The 26,257-nt window shown below is 37.0% G+C and overlaps 1 protein-coding gene across 4 annotated transcripts in view; it reads left to right on the top strand.

Annotated features, from left to right (window-relative positions):
* The window catches only part of DPYD (dihydropyrimidine dehydrogenase), an 833,169-nt gene extending 808,185 nt beyond the window's left edge, over positions 1–24,984 (top strand). For 3 of the 4 annotated variants that reach the window (XM_059138488.1, XM_059138490.1, XM_059138487.1), the window contains 3 exons: positions 643–786; positions 20,868–21,008; positions 23,509–24,984. In XM_059138488.1, the coding sequence (XP_058994471.1) occupies positions 643–786; positions 20,868–21,008; positions 23,509–23,682 (459 nt within the window). In that variant the 3' untranslated portion in view covers positions 23,683–24,984. The remainder of the gene's footprint in view (positions 1–642; positions 787–20,867; positions 21,009–23,508) is intronic. The other variant, XM_059138489.1, reaches the window with a different exon arrangement.
* Positions 24,985–26,257: the final 1,273 nt, after the last annotated feature.

The following is a 26,257-nucleotide window of genomic DNA, read 5'->3' as shown; positions in this document are numbered from 1 at the left end:
GTCAGGGACTATGGCTGTGTCTATATTGTGCTAAAAACCTGATGAAGAGGAAAAAAAGCATCAATAGGTTTTACCTTCTGTCTATACGAACCAAACAAATGGTCTAATAGCTACCATTTTAAGTGAATGGATTTAGTTTACCATTGTGAACTTTATTCCATTTAGAAATATATTTAATTAACATCTGTGTATTTTTTAAAATTTTATTTTTTTTCAGTGTTCCAAGATTCATTGTTTATGCACCACACCCAGTGCTCCATGCAGTATAGGTCCTCCTTAATACCCACCACCAGATTCACCCAACCCCTTCTCCCCCCAAAACCCTGTTTGTTTCTCAGTGTTCACAGTCTCTCATGGTTTGTCTCCCTCTCCAATTTCCCCCAACTTACTTCTCTCCTTCTCCCAATGTCTGTATATTTAATATGTATATATTTGGCCAAAGTATTGCACTCTTTAATTCTTTTTAATAATTAATGGAATCTGATACCTAATGAGTCTCAAATAAATGAAGACATTGTTACAGTATATAAGAACAATTTCAAAACACACATTTGTGTGTTGATAATACTTATGTATTAATATCCCCACATTTTTCTCTTCTGTGAGCTAACACGCTTTCTTATTTGTGCATTTACCTTTTAGAAACTACCAAGTTTTGGACCTTATCTGGAGCAGCGCAAGGAAATCATAGCAGAGAACAAGATTAGACAGAAAGAACAAAATGCAGCTTTGCCACCATTTGAGAGGAAGCATTTTATCCCCAAAAAGCCTATACCTACCATCAAGGTAAAAATTAAGTTATATATATATATATATATATATATATATATATACTATATTGCTGTGTAAATATACAATATAACTCAATATAGATTAACTATTTATTTACTGGGTAAGTATATAATTTATTTTGTTTAAAAATATAATAAAAGTTAAAAAAAATCTGTATGGTGATAAGGATTAGCCTCTTTTATTTGCATATTTTATACTTTTTAGAATATAGTCAAGTATGTGTTTCATGGAAATTTCTGTATGTATTAAATGGGCCAGGAAATATTAAGGTGAATTCTTTGTCTTCTCATAGTCATTTTAAAGTTATATTCATATACAATTAAATCCAAGAGATATGTTAGTCATATAATACAACTAAATGATTAATATCCAACAGCATCAATTTGAACAAACTTTGTATGATTGAGTCTCTAGAAAGCCTTATGAATTGGGGAATCAGGAGACTTTGATTTGCTGGGTAATAGCAAGAATTATCATGAAGATGGAATGGTGGATGTGTTATATTTCTTGATTTTTTTCTTGCATTTTTTATTTTGAAAGAGTGGCAGATTCACATACAGTTAAGAAATAATACAGAAAGGTCTTGTGAACCCTTTACTCAGTTTCCCCAGTGTAACTTCTTCCAAATATCACAACCAGAATAATGACACCGATACAATATACTGATCTTATTCAGATTTTTAATTTTTTTTATTTTTGTGCACATATCTGTATATGCGCATACATGTGTGTTTACTTCTGTGCAATCCCACCACACGTGTAGGTTTTTTTCTACCACCACAGTTGAGATACAAGACTTCCATCACTACAAAGATCCTTGGGTTGCCCTGTCATAACCACACCTACCTCCTTCCTGCCCACCTTCCCCAAAATAGAATTGTCTTAATGAGAGAAAAGGGAGGTGTTATAGGACTTATAGAACTCCATTATCCCTGAAATCACCATCACTTAATATGGTTTCAGTTACCAAAACTTATTCTTCCCTATTTAATGACAATCTACTCCTGCATTTCCATTTTCTGTTTGAAGCATCAGCTGAAAATCTTGCTCTTAAGACCTCTCAGGGGAACCTCCCAGAAATTCATCTTTATCGGTCACCTGGGAACTAGAACCTTCAAAATTCCCTCTGCCTGTGAGAGAAAAAAAGATGTGTCCTATGTCAAAAACAGTGGGGTTTACACTTGCTGTTGCAAAATTTAAGTGATTCAGACTTCTGAAAGGAAATATAGAAGTAGTTGAACACAAATTCTACCAGTATTTCAATACCATAATTCTAAATAAAGTGAACACTTGGGACTTTTAACAGCATAATAGCCCCGAATACCATCTTCCCAGCATTATTTGTTACCAGAAGAATGAACTAGACACTGATGATAAAGAGAAGACCAGATCCTTCAGCTCTTCACAAGCCCTGTGTTTGGCTATAATTATTATATGATTTGAGGTTAAGTGAGCATTGTCCCACTTCCATGCCTCTTCTAAATTAACTTGAATTAAATGTAAGATCTCATCTTTTCCTGACATGTAAAAAATAGAAAGAAAGCTATTATTTATATTTGAAAGAAAAGTGCAAGGTGATTATAAAAGCATTTGACCTTTTCTAGTCTTCTGTTCCTTCAGGGAATATATTGATAACCTAGAAGCAAGACAAAAACAGAACAAAGAAAAAGCCTACTAGAGTTGAATTCAAGCTGGTCAGTCACTAATCCAAGTAAAATATCAAACTCAGCAGAATTAAATAAACCAAAGAAATGTGAAGTCAGGAAAGTAAGTAAACATTTTTTTTAAAGTATCAAGGATGGATAAGTCTTATTAAAAAAAAAAAAAATAGTGCAAATTAGGGACGCCTGAGTGGCTCAGTCAGTTAAGTATCCGACTCTTGATCTTGGCTTAGATCGTGATCTCAGGTTTGTGGGACTGACCCCTGCATCAGGCTCTGCATTTAGCTAGGAGTCTGCTTCTCCCTCTCCCTCTCCTTCTCCCAGAAAGAATGAAAGAAAGAAAGGAAAATATAAGAAAGGAAGGAGAGAAAGTCTTTTAAAAGAATGCAAACTTACATTCCTCTCCTCAGCCTCCTCATTTAAGGTTATCCAAATTAAAGTATCCCTGGTGTTACATTGCATGAGCCTCATGACATTGTAGATACCATCTTCCCAGCACCAAAAACAATAATAGTGCTGATATACTAAAGGACTGCTATGGTAGATTTTCCCAGTGTCTAGTGGATTTTCCACTTCTTTGGCTTCTCTCCAGGATGTCATACCCATTCTATCTGTTGTCATTTCTAGGGAGATGGTATGCCCTGTCAAAAAACGTAATGGTAGCTGGTAATTGTGGGTTGAATTTTTTGTTTGTTTAACTGTTTTTTGCTTATTTGTTTTCTTGGGGTTAGCATTTTCACTTATAAATAGTTATAAGAACAACTTTTAATTATTAGTGCAATAATGGTTATAAATGCAACTATGTCTTTGGAAAATGAGGAATTACATTTGTTAAAAGAATGACTGCTCACTTTATCTTGCTTTCTATAATGCTTTCTATAGGGTAGGGGGAGCATATGTTTTAGAGGAAGAAAGAAAATATAGAGATCTCTTCCTGTCTCCTCAGAGAACCCCAGTTTCAGATGACTCCTGATTTCTAGATACATGATGTGTGTGTGTGCATGTATGATTGCATTTGTTAAAAGATTTTATTTATTTATTTGACAGACAGAGATCACAAGTAGGCAGAGAGGCAGGAAGAGAGAGAGGGAGAAGCAGGCTCCCTGCTGAGCAGAGAGCCCCATGCAGGGCTTGAACCCAGGACCCTGAGATCATGACCTGAGCCAAAGGCAGAGACTTTAACCCACTGAGCCACCCAGGTGCCCCATATGATTGCATTTTTAATTAGATCAGTTATTCTCTAATAGACCCACATTTATTCACATTCTTACCAGAGTAGGAAAGAAAGAAAGAGTAGGAAAGAAAGTTCATCTCCTGGAAGCATGGAAATACATGGCAACGAGTACATCTAATGTGCCTCTGCTGTTCCAAGTGCTATCCATGTTTTATCTCATGTGATCTTCACAATACCTGGGATAGGTACTATCTTTATATTCATTTTCCAGATGAGAAAACTAAGTAAAAGTGAAGATTAAATAATTTAATTAGTCACATAGTCATCAGTGGTAGAATGAGGGATGGAGATGAAATTGGGAATTGCTGACTTAAGAGATTCAAAAGATTGACTCACAATAGGAGCTATAAAAATTTGGATCCATTCTAGAAAGTGTATGAAATACATCTAGAGATAGGCCATGGAAGATGAAGACATCAACATGGAATACAAGAACATTTAATAAGGGAATTTTAACACATGGGTTTTGTCTCAGTTGTACTACTAATCACTTGATTTGGGGCAAATATCAAGTAAGAAACCTGTAAAATGAGACTACTGGGCAAAGTTAAATACTTCTCTCCAACATTCCATAGTTTCATTTGTTTTTTTCCTAATGTTAAAAGTGCAAAGATTAGTGTAAAAATTACCCATGATCTTATGCAACCACTATAAAAACTTAGATTTATAAAATTCTAGTTATTTTTATATCTAAATATCATATATTAAAATAAACCTAGAATATTCTTACATTTGCTACATAAAAACTTCACAATAATTTATATATCACTTTTATATCAAAATAATGGTTTCATAGGATTTTATAATATGAATTTATTATTAACTTTTTAAAAGTAACTTATTAGAGCCTGGAGGGCACTGTGCTGCTCCCAGAGAGAAGGCAGGCAAACAACACAGAGGCAGACAGTGTGGAAACAGTGATCTGAAAAATGCCTGGGACACACAGTGGGGGAGACTATTTGCTTTCCTCAGAGTGCTTCCCTGAGAGCAGCAAGCACAGAGACCCCTCTCTGAGGACAAAGGAGCTAGCTGGTGCCATGGTCTTCCACACCCCCTTAGCATGAACACAGAACGACCTGCAGTAAACAGCACAGGTCCAATGCTGGCTGCCTACCCTGCCTGTACCAGGTCCCATACCCCTGTGCTCTGGCAGTACTGCCCATGTTGGTCAAGTTTGCCTCAGTCTCAGCATGGCAGTCCCCTTCCCCAGAAGACCAGCAGAAATTCCTATCCATACCCAAACAGAGAATTCTGCTGGGCTTCACTTCTAATGGAAGTAGTATCAGATCTCATTTAACAAGTAGAATAGGGACGCCTGGGTGGCTCAGTGGATTAAAGCCTCTGCCTTCGGCTCAGGTCATGATCTCAGGGTCCTGGGATTGAGCCCTGCATCGGGCTCTCAGCTCAGCAGGTAGCCTGCTTTCCTCCCTCTCTCTCTGCCTGCCTCTCTGCCTACTTGTGATGTCTGTCAAATAAATAAATAAAATCTTAAAAAAAAAAAACAAGCAGAACAGAGCACACCTAGTTATAACTCCCCAACTCTGGCCAAGGACCAAACACTGCCCACTGCAGCAAGGGAAGGCTCTGCAGAAGACTGGCCTAAAGAATAGAGCACCCAAAACACAGCAGCAGAGTGCACACAGCACAACACCAGAGACACTTCCTGGAGCACCAGGCCCTGGACACCATATGACCTCTTCTTCATAAAGCCATTACTCTCAGGAGCAGGAAACATAATGGGCTTTTCCAACACAGAGAAAAGGACAGAAACTTAGACAAAATGCCAAATGAAACACCTAGAGAAGGTAATGGCCAGAGACCTAGTTGAAACAGATATAATATGCCTGGTGGAGATTTAAAGCAAAAAATCACAAAGATACTTGCTGGGATTGAGAAAAGAATGAAAGACTTCAGGGACACCCTTACTGCAGAGGTAAAAGAGTTAAAAAAAAAAATCAGAAATGAAAAATGTAATAACTGAGATTTAAAACAGACTGAATTCAATGAACACAAAGATGGAAGAAAGAGGGAAATGAATAGGTGATATAGAAGATAAACTAATGAAGCTGAACAGAGAAGAGAAAGAATAATTATGGAAAATGAGAATAAACTTGGGGAACTCAGTGACTCCATGGACTGTAATAAGATTTGTATAATAGGAGTCCCAGAAAAAGGAGAGAGAGAAAAGGGGTTAGAAAATTTATTTGAAAAAATGATGGCTGAAAAGTTTGCTCACCAGGGGGAAGAAACAGACGTCTCGATCTAGGAGGCACAGAGAGCACCCATCAAGATCAACAAAAGCAGACCAACACCAAGACATATTGTAATTCAATTTGAAAATATAGCAATAAAAAAAAAATCTTGAAAGAAGGAAGACAGAAGAAAAGAAGTTCCTAACTTACAAGGGAAGACAAAGTTAGCAGCAGATCTCTCCAAAGTAACTTGACAGACCAGAAGAAAGTGCCATGACATATTCAATGTGCTCAGGGAGAACTCTGCAGCTATGCATACTCTATCTAGTAAGGCTATTATTTAGAAAAGAAGGAGAGATAAAGAGTTTCCCAGACAAACAAAAAACTAAAGAAGTTCATGACAACTAAGCCACCCCTGCAAGAAATATTAAAGGGAATTCTTGGAGTGCAAAGGAGAGACCAAAAGTGACAAAGACAAGAAAGGAACAAACAAAATCTCCAGAACCAGTGACAAAACAAACAATAAAATAGCACTAAATGCATATCTGTAATTAATTACTCTGGATGTAAATGGACTAAATACTCTAATCAAAAGACTAGGGTGTCAGAATAGATTTAAAAAAAAAAACACAAAAATAAGACCCATCTATATGCTGCCTATAAGAGATTCATTTTAAACCTAAAAACACCTACAGATTGAAAGTGAGAGGTGGAGAAATATTTACTATGCAAATGAATGTCAAAAGAAAGCCAGAGTAGCCATACTTATATCAAACTAGATTTTAAACCAAAGACTGTTAACAAGAGATGAAGAAGAGCAGTATATCATTTTAAAAAGGGCATATCCAAAAAGGTCTTTTAAGTATGTATGCTCCCAACATAGGAGCACCCAAGTATATAAAGCAATGAATAACAAACATAAAGAAACTCATTGATAATAATACAGCAATAGTAGGGGACTTAAACACTCCACTTATAGCAATGGAAAGATTATCTAAGCAGAAAATCAACAAGGAAACAGTGGCTTTGAATAACACATTGGGTCAGATGGACTTAACAGATATACTCAGAACATTTCACTGTAAAGCAAAATAAACAAAAATACAGATTCAGAGGGGCACATACACCACAATATTTATAGCAGCATTAACAATAGCCAAATTATGGAAATAGCCCAATGTCCACTGACTGATGAATGTATAAAGAAGAAGTGGCATATATATATATATATAAAACGAAATATTACTCAGCCATCACAAAAGGAGGAAATTTTGCCATTTTCAATGGTATGGATGGACCTAGAGAATATTATGCTAAGCAACATAAGTCAGTCAGAGAAAGGCAAATACCATATGATTTTACTCATATGTGGAATTTAAGAAACAAAGCAAATGAATGTGAGAGGGAAACAGAGAGAGGAAAACCAAGAAACAGTTTCTTAACTATAGAGAACAAACTGATGAGGGGAAGTGGGCGGGGAGTATGGGTTAAGTAGGTGATGAGGATTGAGGAGGGTAGTTATTGTGATGAGAAGTACTGGGGTTTGTATGCACGTGTTAAATCACTATATTCTACAGCTAAAACGAACATTATACTGTATGTTAACTAATTGAAATTTAAATAAAAACATGGAGAAAGAAATAAGTAACCCATTGCTAAACCTTTACGTTGTTTCCAGAATTGTATACAAATAAGGCTATTATAATTATCATTGTATCAAAATCTTTGCATAGAGGTCTTATTGTTTTCTCAAGAGAAATCAGAGGTGAAATTTTAGGTCTTTTAATACATATTGCCAAATTTCTCTGCAGGAAGAGTATGAAAATTTACATGCCACCAAAAAATACAGGAAGTCTCTGCCTACTTGTGATCTCTGTCTGTCAAATAAATAAATAAAATCTTTAAAAAAAAAATACAGGAAGGCCCATTTCTTAGGCACCCATCAAAAATGAATTTATGTTTAATTTTAACCAATGTAATAGTCAAAAAAGTGTTTCATTTCTTTTCTTTAATTTTGAATGTTTAAATAGTAGTGAGATTGGCATGTTTTTATAAATTTTTGGACCATTTCTTCTTTTGTGAATTTACTACTCATTCTTTAGACCAGTTTTCTGTTGGAATCTTTATCTTTGCTCATATTTTTTATAAACTTTTTATATATTGCCATTTGTCTCATAATTTGTATTGTAGTGTTTTTATACATATGTAGAGCAGCTTTAACTTTATGTAGTTATATCAGGCAAAAGTGTATCTTGTGATTTCTCTCTTTATATACTTAGTTTAGCTTTATTCCAGTGTAAGATCATAAATATTCACCCCATCTCATTCTTTTAGAATTTTAGTATTTACATTTGACTAATCTAAACTTTTTGTTGCTTTAAAGTATCAAGTATGGTTATAGACTTTCCCCCCAAATAGACAATCATCCCAAGATCTCAATATCTGCACTTCCATGTGGCCCCTCATCTTTCAAATTGTGACTCAGTGACAAAATGTATCTTAAATTGCATGACTTGCTTTACATTCAAGTTTTTTAACTCTCATAACTGGCTAAACGATAATGATGTCTATATTCATCTCTCTGTTTCCTAATTTCTGTATCATCTCCTTTTACAATTAATCTAGACTTTTCTTACATGTCATCTCAACTATTCTCTATCACATTCTCTTTTCTATGCTTCAGATGTTTGCAGGCCACTATCTTCTGGATACCTCCAGTCTAAAAAAGGAGCACAAGGGCCATCATACTTAAAACTAAACTGATTATCATTCCAACCAAACTGCTCTCCACCCTGAGTTGTGCGTCTTAGTGAACATTGAGGACCACTCTCTTTCCTAAGCCAGAAACCTGAAATTCAGCCTAGATTCTATTCTATTGCTCATCCCACTCGTGAATGGGATCAGGGTACATTCACCAATGTCTGTCATTTTTATCTCTCATGTCTCCCTCCTCCTCTGTCCTCTCCTTCCAAGGAGACCTTAATACAGTTCTTTATTTATTCTTTCACGGAATTTTGAAATATTCTACCACTCCCACCTTCTTTTGTCATTGTTGCCTAATACATTCTCCAACAATTATGGAAAATTCTTTCAAAAATGCAAATCTGATTTTTTTAACCCCTTCCTTAAGATTCCCACATCTTAAGGTAAACTCCTCAGCTAACATTCACACCCTTCATATTTTAGCTTGTCTTGGCCTGAGCAGCTTCAATGGAATGGTAAATTGAAGAATTAATGCAGGTTGAGAAAATAAGAACAAGGTTAATGGAATACTCTTTTCTAGACTTGAACTTGATCAGAAGGAAAGTGACAGGAAGATAAAAATCAGGTAGAGCGAAGGGTTGGTTTGTTTATATGTTAGGATAATCAAGGCTTGCATGAGCTTGTCTCCTCTGAGAAAATAGCTAAAGCTATCAGAAAGAGTGTGATTATGGAACCTATATCTGTGGCAAGTAGGTTGAGGATGGAGTTCAGATAATACATTAAGTAATCTGGCATTAGGGAAAGGACATCTCTTATGATTTTCTACCTACTGCGTGCCATGCCATATGCATTTAATGAAACTGAATTTGGGCTTACTAGTATCATTTTAGTAAGTAGCCATGTTTAAAGAAAGCAACCATAAGAAGCCTTCATCTATTTTCTTTCACTGAAATACATAGTGAAGTTCATAAGATTTTAACAGATTACCTATATGGAGGATGAGTTTCCTGCATTAAGCATGGAACTGCTCTGTCCCACTGCCTAGGTTCAAATTATGGCACTACCATTTTGTAGCTGCATGAACTTTCCTCAGTTAACTTACCTGTGAGACAGGGAAAAGAAAAGTCTTCCTCATGGGGTTATAAATTAGGCAAGTATGAAATGCTTTTAGCCAGCATCAAATATATCCTAAATAAATATTACCTACTATTAGTTATTATGTCAAGAATGGACAGGTTGAAGGAGATAATAGGTTAAGGTGACTCTCCATTCCCATTTTCTTCAATAAAATTAACTCAAGAATGAAAGTAAGAGTACATAAAGCTCTGGAGGCCAATCAAGTTGGAAGTTTTGAAGAAGCCCATATATTTTCCAGGAAATCTTTCTTGCATACGTACCATGAGACAAGCAATGTGGTAAGAATTGGGCATCTATAGTATAATAAATAAAGGAGACACAGCCTCTGTCCTCATGAAGTAGAAACAGACTCGAGAAAGAAACATATTAAGCAAAGTATTACACTAATAATATAAAATCATATTTGTGATACAAACTATATGGAAAAATACAGGATGTATGCAGTCTCTTTCATAGGAAGACCTTAATTTAAACCAAAAAAGCAAAGAAGGTCTTCTCTGAGGAACTGGAATTAAGGGAGCCCTATGATCTGGAATGTTTCAGGAGATCCAAAATATGGTCCTGGATTTGGTGGGTGGCCATGGTTATGGAGACAGAGGAAGGGATGAAATTGATGGAGTCATGTTAATTCTCCTTTTAGAACTTGGTGATTCTCATTAGACATTGAGGGACAAGGACCAGTAAGGAGTTAAGAATAAGGAGACCAAAAACAATTAGGTTTTCTATGGTCCCACTAAGTGAAATAAAGAAAAGATAATGAGTCAGGATTTGCTCTTTGTGTTTTTAGATTGAATGCCCTTTTTTGATGTAGGATTAAAATGTAAATTTGAGCATGTTGAAATTAAAGAACTCAACCAAATTAGGGACCCATGCTGGAGGATATAAAGGACACTTTGACTACCTACTACATGCTAGACCTAAGATAGAAGCTTCACATCTATTTATAATTTTTACTTAGCCTAATACCCTACATGGGAGAAGGAAGTTCTGGGGAAGCAGTGAGAAGAACCAAGGGAGGAAAAATAGGAGAATAACCAGAAGGAAATGATAATGTGGAGGAAGGAAGTCTTAATGTAGAAGTGTCCACAGGTCTGAAAGCTGCTCATTTTGGCAACGACACCTTGTATTGTTTCCTTTTCTCTTTCACACGTAACCACTGAGATTCCAACCTCTAGTGGGCAAACATTGTCATATTCACCCTACGTTCACTTTGTCATTCATCCAGCAATCACGAGTGTACACCCACCATGTTCCAACACTGATGTAGTCAGTAGGAATTCAGTAGTGAACAAAACAAAAACCCTGCTCTATTGACTCTTACATGTTAGTAAGGAGAAAGAGACAAACAAGTAAACAAGTGAATGCATACCATGTCAGATGGTCTCAGTGCTGGGAAGAAAATATAGCAGGATTAGGAGAATAGGAATTGCTAGGGAGGTTGGTCAGGAGAGGCCTGCCTGATTAAATGGCATTTGAGTAAACACTTTAAAGAATGGAGGGAATGAATGATATGGATAGATACTTTTGGGGACTGCATCCCATTCAGAAGCAACAGAAAGTGCAGAAAACCTGTAATAGGAAAGTTTTTGGCAGGAAACCATTGAAGGAAGAAAGACATGATCTGATGTAATTTTTCAGAGGATCCTACTGGCTGTAATGTTGATATAAGATCCTACACAGGCAAGGACAGAAGCAGAGAGACTGGTTAGAAGGCTGTGGTAAAAACCCAGGCAAGAGATTGGGAGAAGGGAGAATAAATACAAGATAATGTCAGAAGGCCTCAACGCCATTGTTTCGAGTGAAATGATGTGTGTGAAAGTATTGTACACAGCATAGTTCTGTTCCAGGGTGAGGGGCCATGGGTTTTGTTATTTTCATACAAGTCCCCCATCCCTTGGCCCATTATTTCAGACCCCGTCTGGATGGCGTGGCTGTGTGGTTGTTCAGGCCTCACTGAAATGAATAGCTGCATGCCCTTTAAGGGCCATCTCTGTGAGTGTGAATCAGACATTGCTTCTCATGCTTTTTGTTTTCCCCCACCACACATACCACACATACCCAGGCACGCCATGTACTGCCCTCTGTTGCTTTCATTGCTTTTATGTTTTCCCTATGGTGTTTCTTCTGTTCTCGGCATACGATTTTTCCTTCTTCCCTTTTTCCTGGAAGGCCTGGATTGTCTGTTTTCATGCTTAATATTTTCTCTGTCCACCCATCTGTTTATTTGAGCTTGTTTCTTCCCTCCTGTCTGCTGGCCTCTTTATAGATTCCTTTGTTCGATAGTTTAAACTCCATGCCACTGCTTTGTTTATCCTCTCAGCTAGCGTAGTATATTATTCCCCATCTGCTATGGAAAGAGCCCCAGTGCCCCACAAAGTTAACTAAGCCCTTCTTGTCTGAACAAGTTTTTCAGTCATGCATTCAAGTTTCTAATCTACCCCATCTTCCCTGGTTAGGAGTGTGACAATATTATTTCTAAGCAAGCTATGCTCAATAGATCTCATCTTTTGTTCTTTTTTCCTTCAAATGCCTCAGATAAGATTTAATGGTCTGTTGCCTCGAAGGTAGGCAGTTTCAATATCAGTCCATCAGTAAGTATTTATTGAGTATTTGCTATGTGACCAGAGCGTGCTAAGGACCAGGTTTAGATCCAAAGATCTAAACCGTCAAAGGCACAGGAATTTTCTCGATCTCGGTGGAGATACAGCACTAAAATGTATTTACTATGCACTCACTGCAATCCAGGAACTGTGCTAGAAACTAGGAATACAACATGAATTTTAAAAAGAAAGACATCTATCCTTATGGAGCTCATAGTCTAGCAAGGGAGAAAGACACATGTTAAAAATTATTTACAGTTCAATCAAATATGTACAAAATGCTCTGGGAACACAGAGGAGTGAAAGGGATTAGTTCTGCCTCGGGTAATTGTGGAAAGCTTCACAGAGATGGTGATATTTAACATGGAGTTTAATAAATTAGTGTTAATTAAGCAGAGAATTAATAATAAAAGCTAATATTTATTGAGTACTTATGAGGTTTCAGGCACGGTTCTACATGCTTGTGAATTGACTCATTTAATTCTCACAGTAACCCTATCAGGTACCTTATTTTTCCTATTTTACTGATTAAGGAATTGATAAGCAGGTTAAATAACTTGCCCAAAGTCACACAGCTAAGAAGACATCAAAACTAAGATTTGATTCCAAAGTCCGGCTCTAGAACCTGGGCCCTGCACTATCTTCTGCATATCTCACAAAAGAAAATGAAAAAGAAGGAAGACAGTATTTCAAGCAAATCAGTATGTTTGAAAAGCATAGTTTTTATACATGCTGGGAAAGAAATGCAGCCATGAGACCTTAAATCTAATACACCATCCATGGATATCAACCAGGTAGTAGGGTCTGACTGGTAAACCCATCTTTTCTCAGTAGGAACTTATAGAAAGGACCCAACTGAGAGGCAATAATGAGGAAGATAATCCAGTTTTCTTCATCAGTCTTAATGATATAAAAGGGCAAAGGGAAGTACTGATTAAGGTGTTGGCCATGTGAGCTAGAGCATCGAGTGGTTATTCCCAGTGTTAAATTAGGACTACAGGGTCCTGCATGCTATCCCTGCCCCCTTGGAAGCTAAAAATAGCCTCAAGGCCCTCAGTCCTGTATCAGGGATGGTCTGAGGCCCTCAGGTCAACTTGGCACCCAGCTGATTTCCTTTTCAGCAAGCCCACATCTTGACTTCCATTTCATAGTGTACATATATATGTATGCATGTATGTGTGTGTATATGTGTGTGTGTGTATGTGTGTGTGTGTATATACATATATCCCTTTTATGTAGCTGCCAATTTTATGAAAGAAACATAAATGAAAGGATTCTGAGGAAGAAAACAGTAATCAGAAATAGTGGTAGAAGATTGAGATAAAGGAAGAAAAAGAGGGCTGTCCTCCTACAGTAGGTGTAGAGGTCTCCTTCTGCAAGATGAACCAGGACTTTCTGAAGACGCCCCTGACATTCCACAGGTTCGCTTGTGCTAGAGAAAAGAAACTGAATAGGAGACAGTTTTGTCTCCTCACTGAGAACTGAAGTGACAGTGTGCACATTTGGCCCGGCTAAATGAGAAACGTGCTTTATTCCCAGGCAGCATATAACAGAGATTTGAGAGTCTGCCAAGACTTATAAAGTCCCCCGAATGCTTCCCACTTCTGTTGATATATATGAGAATGAATTCTCATTCTCTTTATGAAGCCAGGAATGTATCTCTAACGTCTTTGAATTTCTGGGTAGGAAAATGAATGGTTTAGGGGCACTAGTGATGTTTTCATCTCTTCTTCCTGCTGCTTCGAGTAAGAGATGGACTGCATCTCATAAGACTGGCAAGACAGTGTTGGCAGGAGACCAGTCAGCCTGATCGAGTGGTTTATTATTTCAATTGAATTGTGAGAGAAAGGAGAAAAGTACTCAGATAAAACTGTAAGACCGTATTAGATACTACAGAGCATAAAAGAGATGGCACAGAAAGAAAAATAGTGGAGGACTATCCCAGCAATTTTCAGAAGATACCAGAGAAATGGGCTGGGGCTACATTAACATTCTCAGTTGTCTTCTATACCAACAAACAGTGATGAAAAAAATATTAAACTGAACTTTAAAAGAAATGAACAGAATTTGGTAAATATCATCTCTTACATCTTACGGGGATGTGTTGTGATGTGATTCCTGCCTGGAATGCGGCCATGGAAAGGTGTATCTTGTTTGGAATAAACAGGTCTAATGGAAGGGCTCAGGGAGGAGCAGTATATGTCAAAAAGATGTACACATGCACGGAAATCACACACCTGAAGGTGAAGCATGGAGGAAGCAGCTGCAGCAGAGTGAAATGAATGAAATACAGAAATGTTACCCTGGGACTATGTCACAGACCTCATAACCAGATGGTTAATAGGGACAGGCAAGATAGAGGAGTGATGTAAGCCTTTACAGACTGCAGATGAAAATCCCACTCCACTAAAGGCAAAACATCTGAAAAATTATTGAATTGCCTTGTTGTAAACTTAGTCTCACAGAAGAGAGTGAAGCAACGAGGGGTCTGGCTGCATTGGCTTGTTTCTGGCTCCTTATAAAAATCTGTTTGGGAAAAGTGGCAGCTTAAAGCATCTTAAAGGAAAGTAACATTCCATATCATCTGTGAGTTCACGAGGTCACAGAAAGGAACTCTGAGCTTGGATGTACAAGTATCCTCCACCTTTAGTAAATCTCATTTCAGGAAGTTCAGACAAAACAATAGAAAACAATCCCATAGTCAGTGACTCTGACCTGAAGACAGATCACGAAGAAAGAGAAGCAGGGTGCCTGGATGGCTCAATCAGTTGAGTGTCTGCCTTTGGTCAGGTCATGATCTCAGGGTCTAGGATCAAGTCCCACATCATGCTCTCTGCTCAGTGGAGAATCTGCTTCTACCTCTCACTCTCTCTCTCTGTGTTCTCTCTCTCGAAAATAAATAAAACGTCTTTTAAAAAAGAAGAATGAGAAGCTGTCAAATAGAAATTTGATAACCTAATCACTCCGTTTCCCAAGGAGTAAGAAAAGGGTCAGCAGTCAATGGTCATATTAGAAAATAAAGACAACATTACCAATGATGATCAGAAAAGAGCGGTATCAGGGATTAAGAATGTTTGAGAAGTTCCAAAGCCTCAAATTATCTGAATTTGGAAAAAAATATTAGGGAAAATGAAAATGTATTTTGTCTGTTAAAAGTTAACAAAAAAAAGAAGAAAAAAGGAAAAGGAAATACACCGACTACTTAGGGCAGATGGTATATTGTTAACTTATAATTCGTGAGAACTGTTCAATATCTATTATCTTTCTAGCATCCATAGAGAATGCTCTTATAACTGAAAAGGGTAGGGAAAACATATTTGAGAGTTGAAGCCCAAGATAGGTAAGGATATAGTAGAAACATATCACATCAGCTTCACTGAATTTAAATCCATATTGCCGGGGCGCCTGGGTGGCTCAGTGGGTTAAGGCCTCTGCCTTCAGCTCAGGTCATGATCTCGGGGTCCTGGGATCGAGCCCCGCATCGGGCTCTCTGCTCAGCGGGGAGCCTGCTTCCTCCTCTCTCTGCCTGCCTCTCTGCCTACTTGTGATCTGTCTGTCAAATAAATAAATAAAATCTTAAAAAAAAAAAATGCTTCCTCTTATATCCGTAGAGCCTGGAAAGAACTTGCCCCTTTAAAGTCTGAGCTACCTACTTTAAAAGAATGTAATAATCAGAGCACAAAACTGTGCTGAGCCAACCATAGTCATACCCAGACCTCACTCATCTGTCTCTCCCACTTGTGAGTCCCTCCCACTCTTCTCTCCCCCACTTCAGTTCCCAGATTTTCTCTTGCTTCCTTCCCATCTTTTGGTTTACTTGTTTCTCTCACCTTCCCTGCCAATCTACTACTTTATTTCCAGGCTGGTGCTTTGTCTCTGCCCTCCCTTTCAGCATATTCATGCTGAGTCCTCAGTTATCACAGTTCTACTAAATGTAAACTCCAGATTTCCTTTTCTCACTGTACAGACCCCCTCCCTGCCTCCTAGCACAGAGGATATCAAAAATAAATTATATGCTGTATTTTTGAAAGTATCTTTGTATGATATTGCTGTATCACACTGCTGAAAAATAAATGTTGCCTCGGGTTCTTTAGAAAAGGACCTTTTTGGTAGAAGAGAGCTGCAAGCCTGAGGTCTGACCCGTGAAATTCCCAAGACCTTTGACTTGAGAGCATTAATGAAGAAAGATGTTATTAAGAATCAGCATAAATTGGGTGGCTCAGTGGGTTAAAGCCTCTGCCTTCAGCTCAGGTCATGATCCCAGGACCCTGGGATCGAGGCCCGCATGGGGCTCTCTGCTCGGCAGGGAGCCTGCTTCCTCCTCTCTCTCTCTCTCTCTCTCTCTCTCTCTGCCTGCCTCTCTGCCCATTTGTTATCTCTGTCAAATAAATAAACTCTTAAAAAAAAAAAAAGAATCAGCATAATTTAGTGAGAACTAAGCAAATGATCTCATTTCCTATTTTGATAGGTTTATTAGGAAAGTAGTGAACTTGGAGCAAAAGATAAAATGTGTGACAAATTGGTAATGGTACAAATAAGGATAAATAATAGATAAATAGATAAATAGCTATGTCCAAATAATTTAAATATTGGATCCCTTTCACCCACAAGTCACAGGGATTGCCCACAGCACACTGTCCTTGGTCCTGGCCTTTGACTAGCACTTTTATTGACCGGTTTAGAGAAAGTACACTGATCAGATGTGTAGAAGACTTCAAGCTAGGAAGAACAGTTAACGTGCCAGACAATAGTCACAAGTTGAAAATACTTCAATCACCAATTAAAAAAAAAAAGGCCAAAACTAATAAATTCATACTAAGCATAATAAATTATAATACAACAGGGATGGGGCTGGGGGCCCCCAAGTTCCTCACTCTTTGGTCCTAAACTTCATATTAAACAGAAATATTGACTGATCCAATTTTTAAAAAGTATTTTTGATCATCCCAAAGATATAATTAACTGACGAATATGTAACTCTTGGATTCTGTGGTCCTTTGCGATGATAATTTTGAGGAACATTTATATTTAAATCAGATGTGTCTCTTTAAAGACTTTAGCATTACTTTCTCCATACACATGCACAAATGAACATTTCCAGTAATCAAGGATGGCTATAATCAGGGTGTATATCCACACCCTCCTTGGAAGAATGTAGGCTCCCTAATATCCACAAATATGTGTCCAAGAAGGACTAGACCAGCCATCTGTCCTTTACTGATTATATGTGTCTTTCAGTGAACTCCAAATTCCAGATGACTTCTCAGGGGTATTCATAAGCCTATAGTACTAAGTGGAAGCTTTGGGTTTTAAACAAATGTCCACGTTTTTAGGCACAGAAAATAGTAATTCATTTTCTCTGATACTCTTTCCTAAAATAATTTAAAATGGTTACCATTCTTTTAACCTTTTCCAGATTAAAAAACTATACTATCTTAAGAACTACGATAACTTTTTAACACCTAATAAGTCCTAATATGTCCTAATAAGTTTTAGAGGCTAAGAGCACCTTGTTTTATTTAGTTTCTACATTAAACAATAATATTTTAATAAATAACAATAGAAAATCTCTAATACAGAGCAGAAGGCATATTTAATATACACAGAATGTGAACTTGCCTCTTACAATAAAATGTCTTGAAATATACATTGTGTCTTTTGAATAAGCCTTGATGACTATCTAGGGAGTTTCTTGTTTAATCATTATCTGAATATTTTCTGGTGATTTCAGTCAAGCCATGATCTGATTCAACAAAACAACTGCTTTAACTGATTGATTTCCTGGATTGAAAAAATTATTTTCTATCTCATATAAATAGCTTTATAGCTACCTCATGGACTTACTGCCTTAAAATATTATTAGAGATATTAAGCATGTCTAGATACTTTGACTGTGATTATTTTGTATTTAAAGAAGGGCTCGAATATTTTTATAATTCTCATATTAATAAAACTGTTCAGTAAATCAACAAGTAGCTATTAGCCCATACAACTCTGTGCCTAATAGTACACTACTTAGTACATGAATAAATGAACGTATATTTACTTTAACAAATATTTGAGCACCCATTATGTTTCAGTGATCTGCAGGAGCAAGATATGCCACAGGAGACACAAAGATAAATAAAGCCTGCTAGGAAACTGCATATAGGAAGCTAAAGATAGAAAATATCTACAACTTGAAGTAGAATTCACTAAATAGAGAAATAACAGATGAGTCAGCACACCAGTGCTTATGACCATAGAATTTGAAATCAGGCGGCACTGACTGAATCCCTGCTTCATCATTTACTTAATTTTGTACCTTAAATCTCATTCACCTCCTCATGTGTTGAGGTTTAAGTAAGACAACACTTTAAAATCATGGCATTGGTCTAATACATAGTAAGAACTCTAAAGCTGTTTGTTACCATTGCTCCCGCATAATAGATAAAATACTATATAGGTCACTGGGGGAATAGAAGAGAAAATGGGGAGGGGAGAAAAACAGGTGGGGGGAAATTGAAGAAATGAAGAAGATAAAGAGACAAAGAGATCACATCTTCAATCTGGTTAGGAAAGGTGGTAGAAGAATTGAGGCCATCTTCATGAAGCAGTGGCATGTGAGATGTCTTTGAAGGATGGGGAGGATTTTTCAAAGTGGACATAAGAAGGAAGGGTATTCTGGACAGAGCATTCAACATAAATTTAGGCATCCGAGGACTCAGCTGACAGGTGTGGTTCATTGTGGAGCATGTGTTCAGTCTAACCGAAGCACATGGTATTTGGAAGTGACCAAAAAAATATATTGTTAGAGAGCCTTAAATGTGAGATAATATGTAATTTAACAGATTTTTGAGTAAGGTAGCAAGAAATTTAGTCTGTCCTATGCAGCCTAGATTAGGATGACAACATTACTTAGGTTGGAGTGGGGAAAGAAAGAATATGAGAATGAGACTTATCATGTGGGCTCTTAACTGCATTAGAAGTAATGGGAAGCTAATTAGTCATGGCTACAGACTGTAGTAGACATGTAGTAGACACAGAGGATTCAAAAGATATTGCAGATCCAGAACTCACAGGACTTGACCATAGACAGGTAAAATGCTGGAGGAGGGAGAAATTGGAGTAGACTCAAGCTCAGAAATGTCAAGCTTCAGTGATTGGAAAATCCCTACTCTTGTTCACAAGAAGAAGGAAATCAGAAAGAAGACCCAGTTTTGTGATGTTGATGATAAGTTTAGTGAGTGGAGAATTCAAGGTACCAATGTCTAGTGACAGTGTTCTTCATGCAGCTGACAAATGTAGATCTTGAGATCATGAGAGTGATTTGGAACAGAGATATTAATTTGGATATCAAGTACCCACCTACAGACTATAGTATAGTTGAATCTCTATCACCAACACATGGAAAAGAAAATTGTGAAGACAGTCTTGTAAAGTTTCTATCTTCTTACTCCTTGAGAGATGCACAAATAAACCATAAACTTTGTTTCAGTCTGAAAGCTCCAAGTCTCAGCATACTGTCATTTAGAGCTTAAATAGAGAAAAAAATAAAAAGGGGGTAATGAAGGTCATAAAAAGAAGAGAAGAAAATAAAATGCTGAAGAAAATACAGGAAGATAGCGTTAAGCAAGAGTCAAACCTCCTTGAATGCAGACCTTGAATTCAAACAAAAAATTCTCTTGTTAAAAGTTAAAAACAAAAGCAGACAATCTTAACAGCATACTAATTTGACAAACATTGTTACATCCTTCTGTTTTTGTTTTATGCAACAAAGTATTTCTTATTGTTGATGAAACATCTTCTGTGCTTCACATATTAAACACACTTCCAATTAATATGAAGAACAAAGCAATGTGTAAGTGCATGAAGACTCTTCAGGGGTGAATGAAGAAAATCCTAGTTCTTTAAAAGAAACAGAGCATCTTCTTCTAGATATTAGGTGAACCTAATTAATTAACATAAATTAGAATTTTTAAGTAATGAAAAATACTCTTCAACACATGACAGGTGGGCATGCTATCAAAGCACTTTTTTGAAATGAAAATCTAGAATCCAAATGCAGTGATATAAATGCATATCATTTGTGTTTTTATTCCCCTCATTCCTGGCAATCTAAAGTTTTCTAGTTTAAGTGTATCACTCTTTGTCAGTTTTTATTACTTTTGCATCCTTCAAAGTTCAAAATTGGGGGGGGGAAAAAAAAAGGAAGCCACGATCACTGAAAAGGTTTCATTTCTTCATCCACAGAAACAGCTTTAGATCATCTAGTGGAGAACCTATGGAATACAGTCAATTAGGTCTTGCGTTTCTAAGCTGGAGATAGACACACACACGTGCGCACACACACACACACACACAATTTGCCCATCTTTCAGAAGACAAAATTTCAAGCTACAATTATGAAAAGTAGATCTATGAGAACTATACTCCTGGAAACTTCCTGAGTTACATAATGCAACATTATATTTAAAAAAAAAAACAGAGAAATCTAGACTGATCCTAATTATTACCATGACAATGTTTTACAACAAGCCCTGTCAGTCATTCAGTGCCTACATTGTAGGATGTCATTGGAAAAGCGCTGCAGTACCTTGGAGCCTTCGGTGAACTGAGCAACCTAGAGCAAGTTGTGGCCATGATCGATGAAGAAATGTGTATCAACTGTGGCAAATGCTACATGACCTGTAACGACTCTGGCTACCAGGTAAGGATTCTGCGGTAAGTGGGATGCTGTGAGGCATGTTTCTTCTGGCTTTCGTAGCAGAAAGAATCTTGTGTTGCTGAGGGCGCGATGGCGACCAGACGTGCCCAGTATTGCCCCTCAGCAGGGGCTTATCTGTTCTCTCATTCTCTAAGCATGGGAATTTTTTTTCGAAGGAGAGCCATAACTTGTCCTAACTGTGCCACTATCCAGTGAATGGTGTTATTTTAATATCACTGTATCACCCAGAACACTGGAGGGAGAAATCCAACCAGAAAGAGAAATCCACCCAATTATGGATGTTAGGAAGCATTAGGCTTTAATACAGAGAGGAGGGAGGAGAACTACCACGTCTTGCTATGACCCTGAAAGGACTTGAGTCTTTCTACAGCAAGAGAATTCTCTTCCATTCAGTTATTGACTGGGCTTCTACTACAGTAAGAAAGAAAAAAGCACCTTCCTACCAGGGAAAGTGTTGGGACCCAGAATTCCTTTGTGACTGGAGAAGCCAGCAGGTTGTATTCTTTATCACATGAAGTGAGCTGTGGGTTCTTCCCAGAGCCTCACCCTCCTGCAGAGAGGCTGCCAGGGGACCACACAGAAGATGCAGGGATTCAGCTGTCTTCAGTCTCAAAACTACAGACTCATGTTATTCTCATTAAACTTTACAAGCTATGAAGAAGTAGAATAAAGCAAAACCTTTTGAGACAATTAATGAAATTTTCAAGGTAGATAAAATGGCCCGTTTTTAAAAATTGAAGTTCCTTTAGCTTATGCAGCCTGAAGGAAGGTCCCATGTTGCTCGTGGTGGGATTTTGCGTATTCTTCTGACCACCTAATAGAAATATAACAGACATATTTTAACTTAAAAAAAAAAAATCTCTTCCTCTTTGGCATTAGTTCCACACCAGATTTTTTTTACCTAGTGTGTCACCTATTTTTTTTTTTTTTTGTAGCTGAAAGGTGTCTCTAACAGTTATTTTGGAAATGCTAATCCCATTACACTCACTTTCGTCTTTCCTCTAATTAACCAATTTGAGATGAGTTAAGAAGTCCTGTCACTAAAATCATAGCGGCGGGACTCTAATAGCTCAAATCTTAAAAGTTATGAATCCTACCTTAGAATTCTAGCCTTAGTACAATGTCAGTGAAAAACAAAACAAACAAACCAACCAAAAAAAAAAAAAAAACCCATATTAATGAGGAAAATAACAATAATTATACATTTTAAAAGATTTAAAAAGTCCTCCTTTGACTCTTCTGTCTCAAAAAAGATAAAAAATAGAAAACCAAATTCTTCAACTGAATATAAAATTTTATATGTTTGCAAGTTTATAAAGCATAAAATTTTTAAGATATAGGCATTATTTTATTTTCAGTTGCTTCTTGGATTTCTATTTATAAAAGGGTACATAAGGAAGAGAAATAGTTTTTACTCATTCAAACAGCCATCCAAGATGTTGTTTTATTTTTAAAAAATGGCAACAATTTATGTGGATGAAGTTTCTTATGGTTTGTCATATCTACAGTTCTTGTTCAGTTAGAATATGGTTGTTTCCTTGAAGATCAGACTTTTTGTATATTAAGCAGTCTGACATAATATAATCTAATAAAACCATCTTCATTTTTATGTGCATAAAAGAGGAAAGAATTATAGTTACAAGTAGCTTCAATTGAGAGAGGGCAACTTTTTTAACCAAAAAATTATTTTCAATTGGATTTTGACATATTTTATATGACAGAGGATAAAAGTCAGAATCAAGGATTTATTTCACTGAAAATCCTCACACCTCAAAACTGGCACTAAAGCCAACTTTTTTTTTTTTTAAACTCCTGTTTTCTTCTAATTTGAAATCCAAGCAAATACATTCATTGCCTCAGCTGACTGTGACACGTTCTCATCCTTGAGAATGAGGCACGTTTGAAGAGAAAGCACCCCAGCATCCTCAGGCAGCAGACACCCCATCCTGATAGGAGGGGAAGGACCTGCGCTCTGCTCTGCTCAGAACAAAGCAAACGAGAAAGTTACTGTTCTGCAATCTTTTCTTCGGACCACACAAGAAAAATACCTTTAAGGAATTTTAAACAATGTATTTCTTTTTTTTTTTAATTTCTTTTCAGTGTAACAGAATTCATTGTTTATGCACCACACCCAGTGCTCCATGCAATAGTTTCCCTCCATAATACCCACCACCTGGCTCCCCTGACCTCCCTCCCCACGCCCCTTCAAAACCCTCAGATTGTTTTTCATAGTCCATAGTCTCTCATGGTTTTTTCTTCTCTGGTTTGTTTTCTTTTCCTTTCTTTCTTTCTTTTTTTTTTTTTTTTTTCCCTCCCCTCTGGCACCTCTGGCAGCTCAACTGTTGCTCTAGCTGACCCCCAGGGCTGGGCATCCTCTGTCCTCTCGGAGTGTCTCTCTATTGCAGTGGAGGAAAACGTTCCCACTAAAATGGTGGCGTCCTTGACCTTTCTGGTCAGTGACAGCAATACCCTTTGTTTGCAGGCTATCCGGTTTGATCCCGACACCCACCTGCCCACCATTACTGACTCCTGCACGGGCTGTACTCTGTGTCTCAGCGTCTGCCCTATTATCGACTGCATCAAAATGGTTTCCAGGACAACACCTTATGAACCAAAGAGAGGCTTGCCCTTGGCTGTGAATAATCTGGTGTGTTAAGGTGATTTGTGAAACTGTTGCTATGAACTTTGAGGCCACCTACCTGTGCCGATCTTTTTAATTGTGACCATTATGTTCAGCTTTTGCTAAATTGAAACAAATAGATAATTTTTAAATTTCTAAATGAAAACTATAAATTTCTAAATAAATTTCCAAATTTAAAAAAAAAAGTCTCCTGCCAGTGACCATTCAATTAATGGTCATAAAATGGAATGATTATTTTGTGAGGATAGTTGTTAAATAACTGTGTAGCCATTAATTGGATATTCACCATTAGCTGTTCATTCTGAAAAATATTAACATTTTTGTGGCAATTAATGCAATAGTTTCCAAATTGCCCTATGCCATGCTCTGGCTTTGATTTCTAATTGTAAGTGAAATTAAGTATTTTAGAACAAAGTACCATTTAACTTACAAGAAAATGTTTCCTAGGAAACATTTTATAATTAAAAATTACATTTAATTTTAACACTGTTTCTAAGCAAATGTAATTAGCTCCATAAAGCACAAATGAAGAAAGTCAAATACTTATTTACTGTGACAGGAAAAGAAAGCCAAAGAGGGTTTGCAAAACTTTTTTAAGGCCCCTTTGTCAAAATAGCTTCTTTGTGGGAGGCTAGATACTCAAGTGGAAGTATTTGGTAATCATTCGTATCACTCGGCTGGTCCCCACTCATGCCTGAGATGAGTAGTCAAACTCTACCAATGAATCAACATGACATTCTTCTTTAAATATTTAAACTATGTTCCTAACAAAATAAGATATTAGGATGGAGCCCTGGTTAAAGCCACTCTTTTGCCGTGCACAGATCTGCTCTGTCTGCTTCTAATAGTAGCTTTCGTGATTATAGCAATTAATGTTTGAACAAAGACCAAATTATATGGCAGTGGGTCACGTGCTTCATTATTCAAGAATGAAAAATATAGTATTGGTAATATATATTAAGTGTGCAAAACTAACTTGACTACTCTTTATTTTAGTGTTTCTTTGTTTAATTTTAAAAGTAATCAAATAATAAGAAATATATATTTTCTGTTACTGCCAAATAATATTTTTATATTTCTCTCTTTTCATAATCAGCACATAGCATCACATAAATTCATTTATCTCTTTGTGGCATATTTTAATATGAATCCATAAGTAGCAAATCTTTAAGTAACAACCTGTGGTATATTTCTATGAAAAATGCAAGATCTAGACAAATAAAATGTTTGTTTATGCACTTTTAGAAATGCACATTTACCAGAAAATCTTCATGATTGAATGATATCAAATAAAATTTCATAAAGCATTTTAAACAACATGGTTTTTGGCTGCCTTTCTTGCAAGTACAACATTATGTCAACGATTTAGATTTCGGGGTGAAGTTTTGATTAATCCTATAGTGCATTCCATCCAAATGTATATATGATGCTAGTTCAGATCTAATGAGGGTAATGACAGTACAGTTATTTTAATGTTTCACTTCTAGTCCCTCTTACCCAGGTTGTCCTACTGAATTTAATTCCATTCTGCCAAAATGCGTCTTTCACTGGGCACAGGCCAGATTTCTTGCAAGGGTTCATGGGCAGAGATAAATGAGAAAATGGCAACCTACCATTAAAGTGCCATCTTCACTATAAGAAAAATCAATGTCACTTAATAGGTATTCCTTAGATAGTTGTAAAATATTAAGGACTCAAATAATAGACTCACTTTTTTGTTCCTTTCATGGTGGGGGCATTTTACCCTTTGCACTTGATAACACCTTAGAGAAGGGGTCAAGTTGTCCAGAAAATAAATTTACCAGCACCATGTGGATACCATCACAATGTATTAACCTCACCTCAATCTGATGAGGGTTTTTCATTCTGGGAGTTTTTTTAAAGTACATCCCATGTATATATGCCTGAGTCCTCTTCAAGACTCTGATTGCCAGGAAGAAATTCCCTTAACAGAGACTAAAGAAAAGAATAGTTCATGACTTTTGCATCCTTCTCTCAGAAAGAGTGAACGTAGTGCTGTGGCTCTTTACTTGAACTACTTTGGGGGAACTGCAAGTCACCGGGCTTTTGAGTTAGGCTGTGGCAATCTGTGATTTTACACTAGGATGTTCCTCACACATATTTCTGTTGTGTCCTCTTTCTGCTGTACACAAAGAAGCACTTCTTATCTATGCTGTTTATGGGAAACATACTTTAATCTTACAATGTGTGGCTTGCAGAGAGACTCTAGAATAGGGGAAGAGTGAAAATTATGTCATTCCATCCCGAAAGAGACCACAAGCCATTGGCCCCAATACACACGTTCCCATGGTTCCTTACCTTCAGACATGAGTGAAGACATAGGATCAGACCAAGGAGTCTGGTTTTGAGTGTTTCCTATATCTAAGAAACTATACTCAATGTGATACATATGTGATAGTTAATTTTATGTGTCAACTTTGCAGGACTATAATACCTAGATACTTGGTCAAGAATTATTCTGGATGTTTCTGGGAGGTGATTTTGGATGAGGTTTACATTTAAACCAGTAAACTCTGAGTTAAGCAATTGCTCTCCATAATGAAGGTGGACCTCATACTCAGTTGAAGAC

The sequence above is a fragment of the Mustela lutreola genome, chromosome 10 (assembly GCF_030435805.1).
Source record: "Mustela lutreola isolate mMusLut2 chromosome 10, mMusLut2.pri, whole genome shotgun sequence".
In the NCBI taxonomy this organism is placed as follows: Eukaryota; Metazoa; Chordata; class Mammalia; order Carnivora; family Mustelidae; genus Mustela; species Mustela lutreola.
Note: the sequence above shows the minus strand (reverse complement) of the source record. Positions and strands in the feature narration are given on the sequence as shown.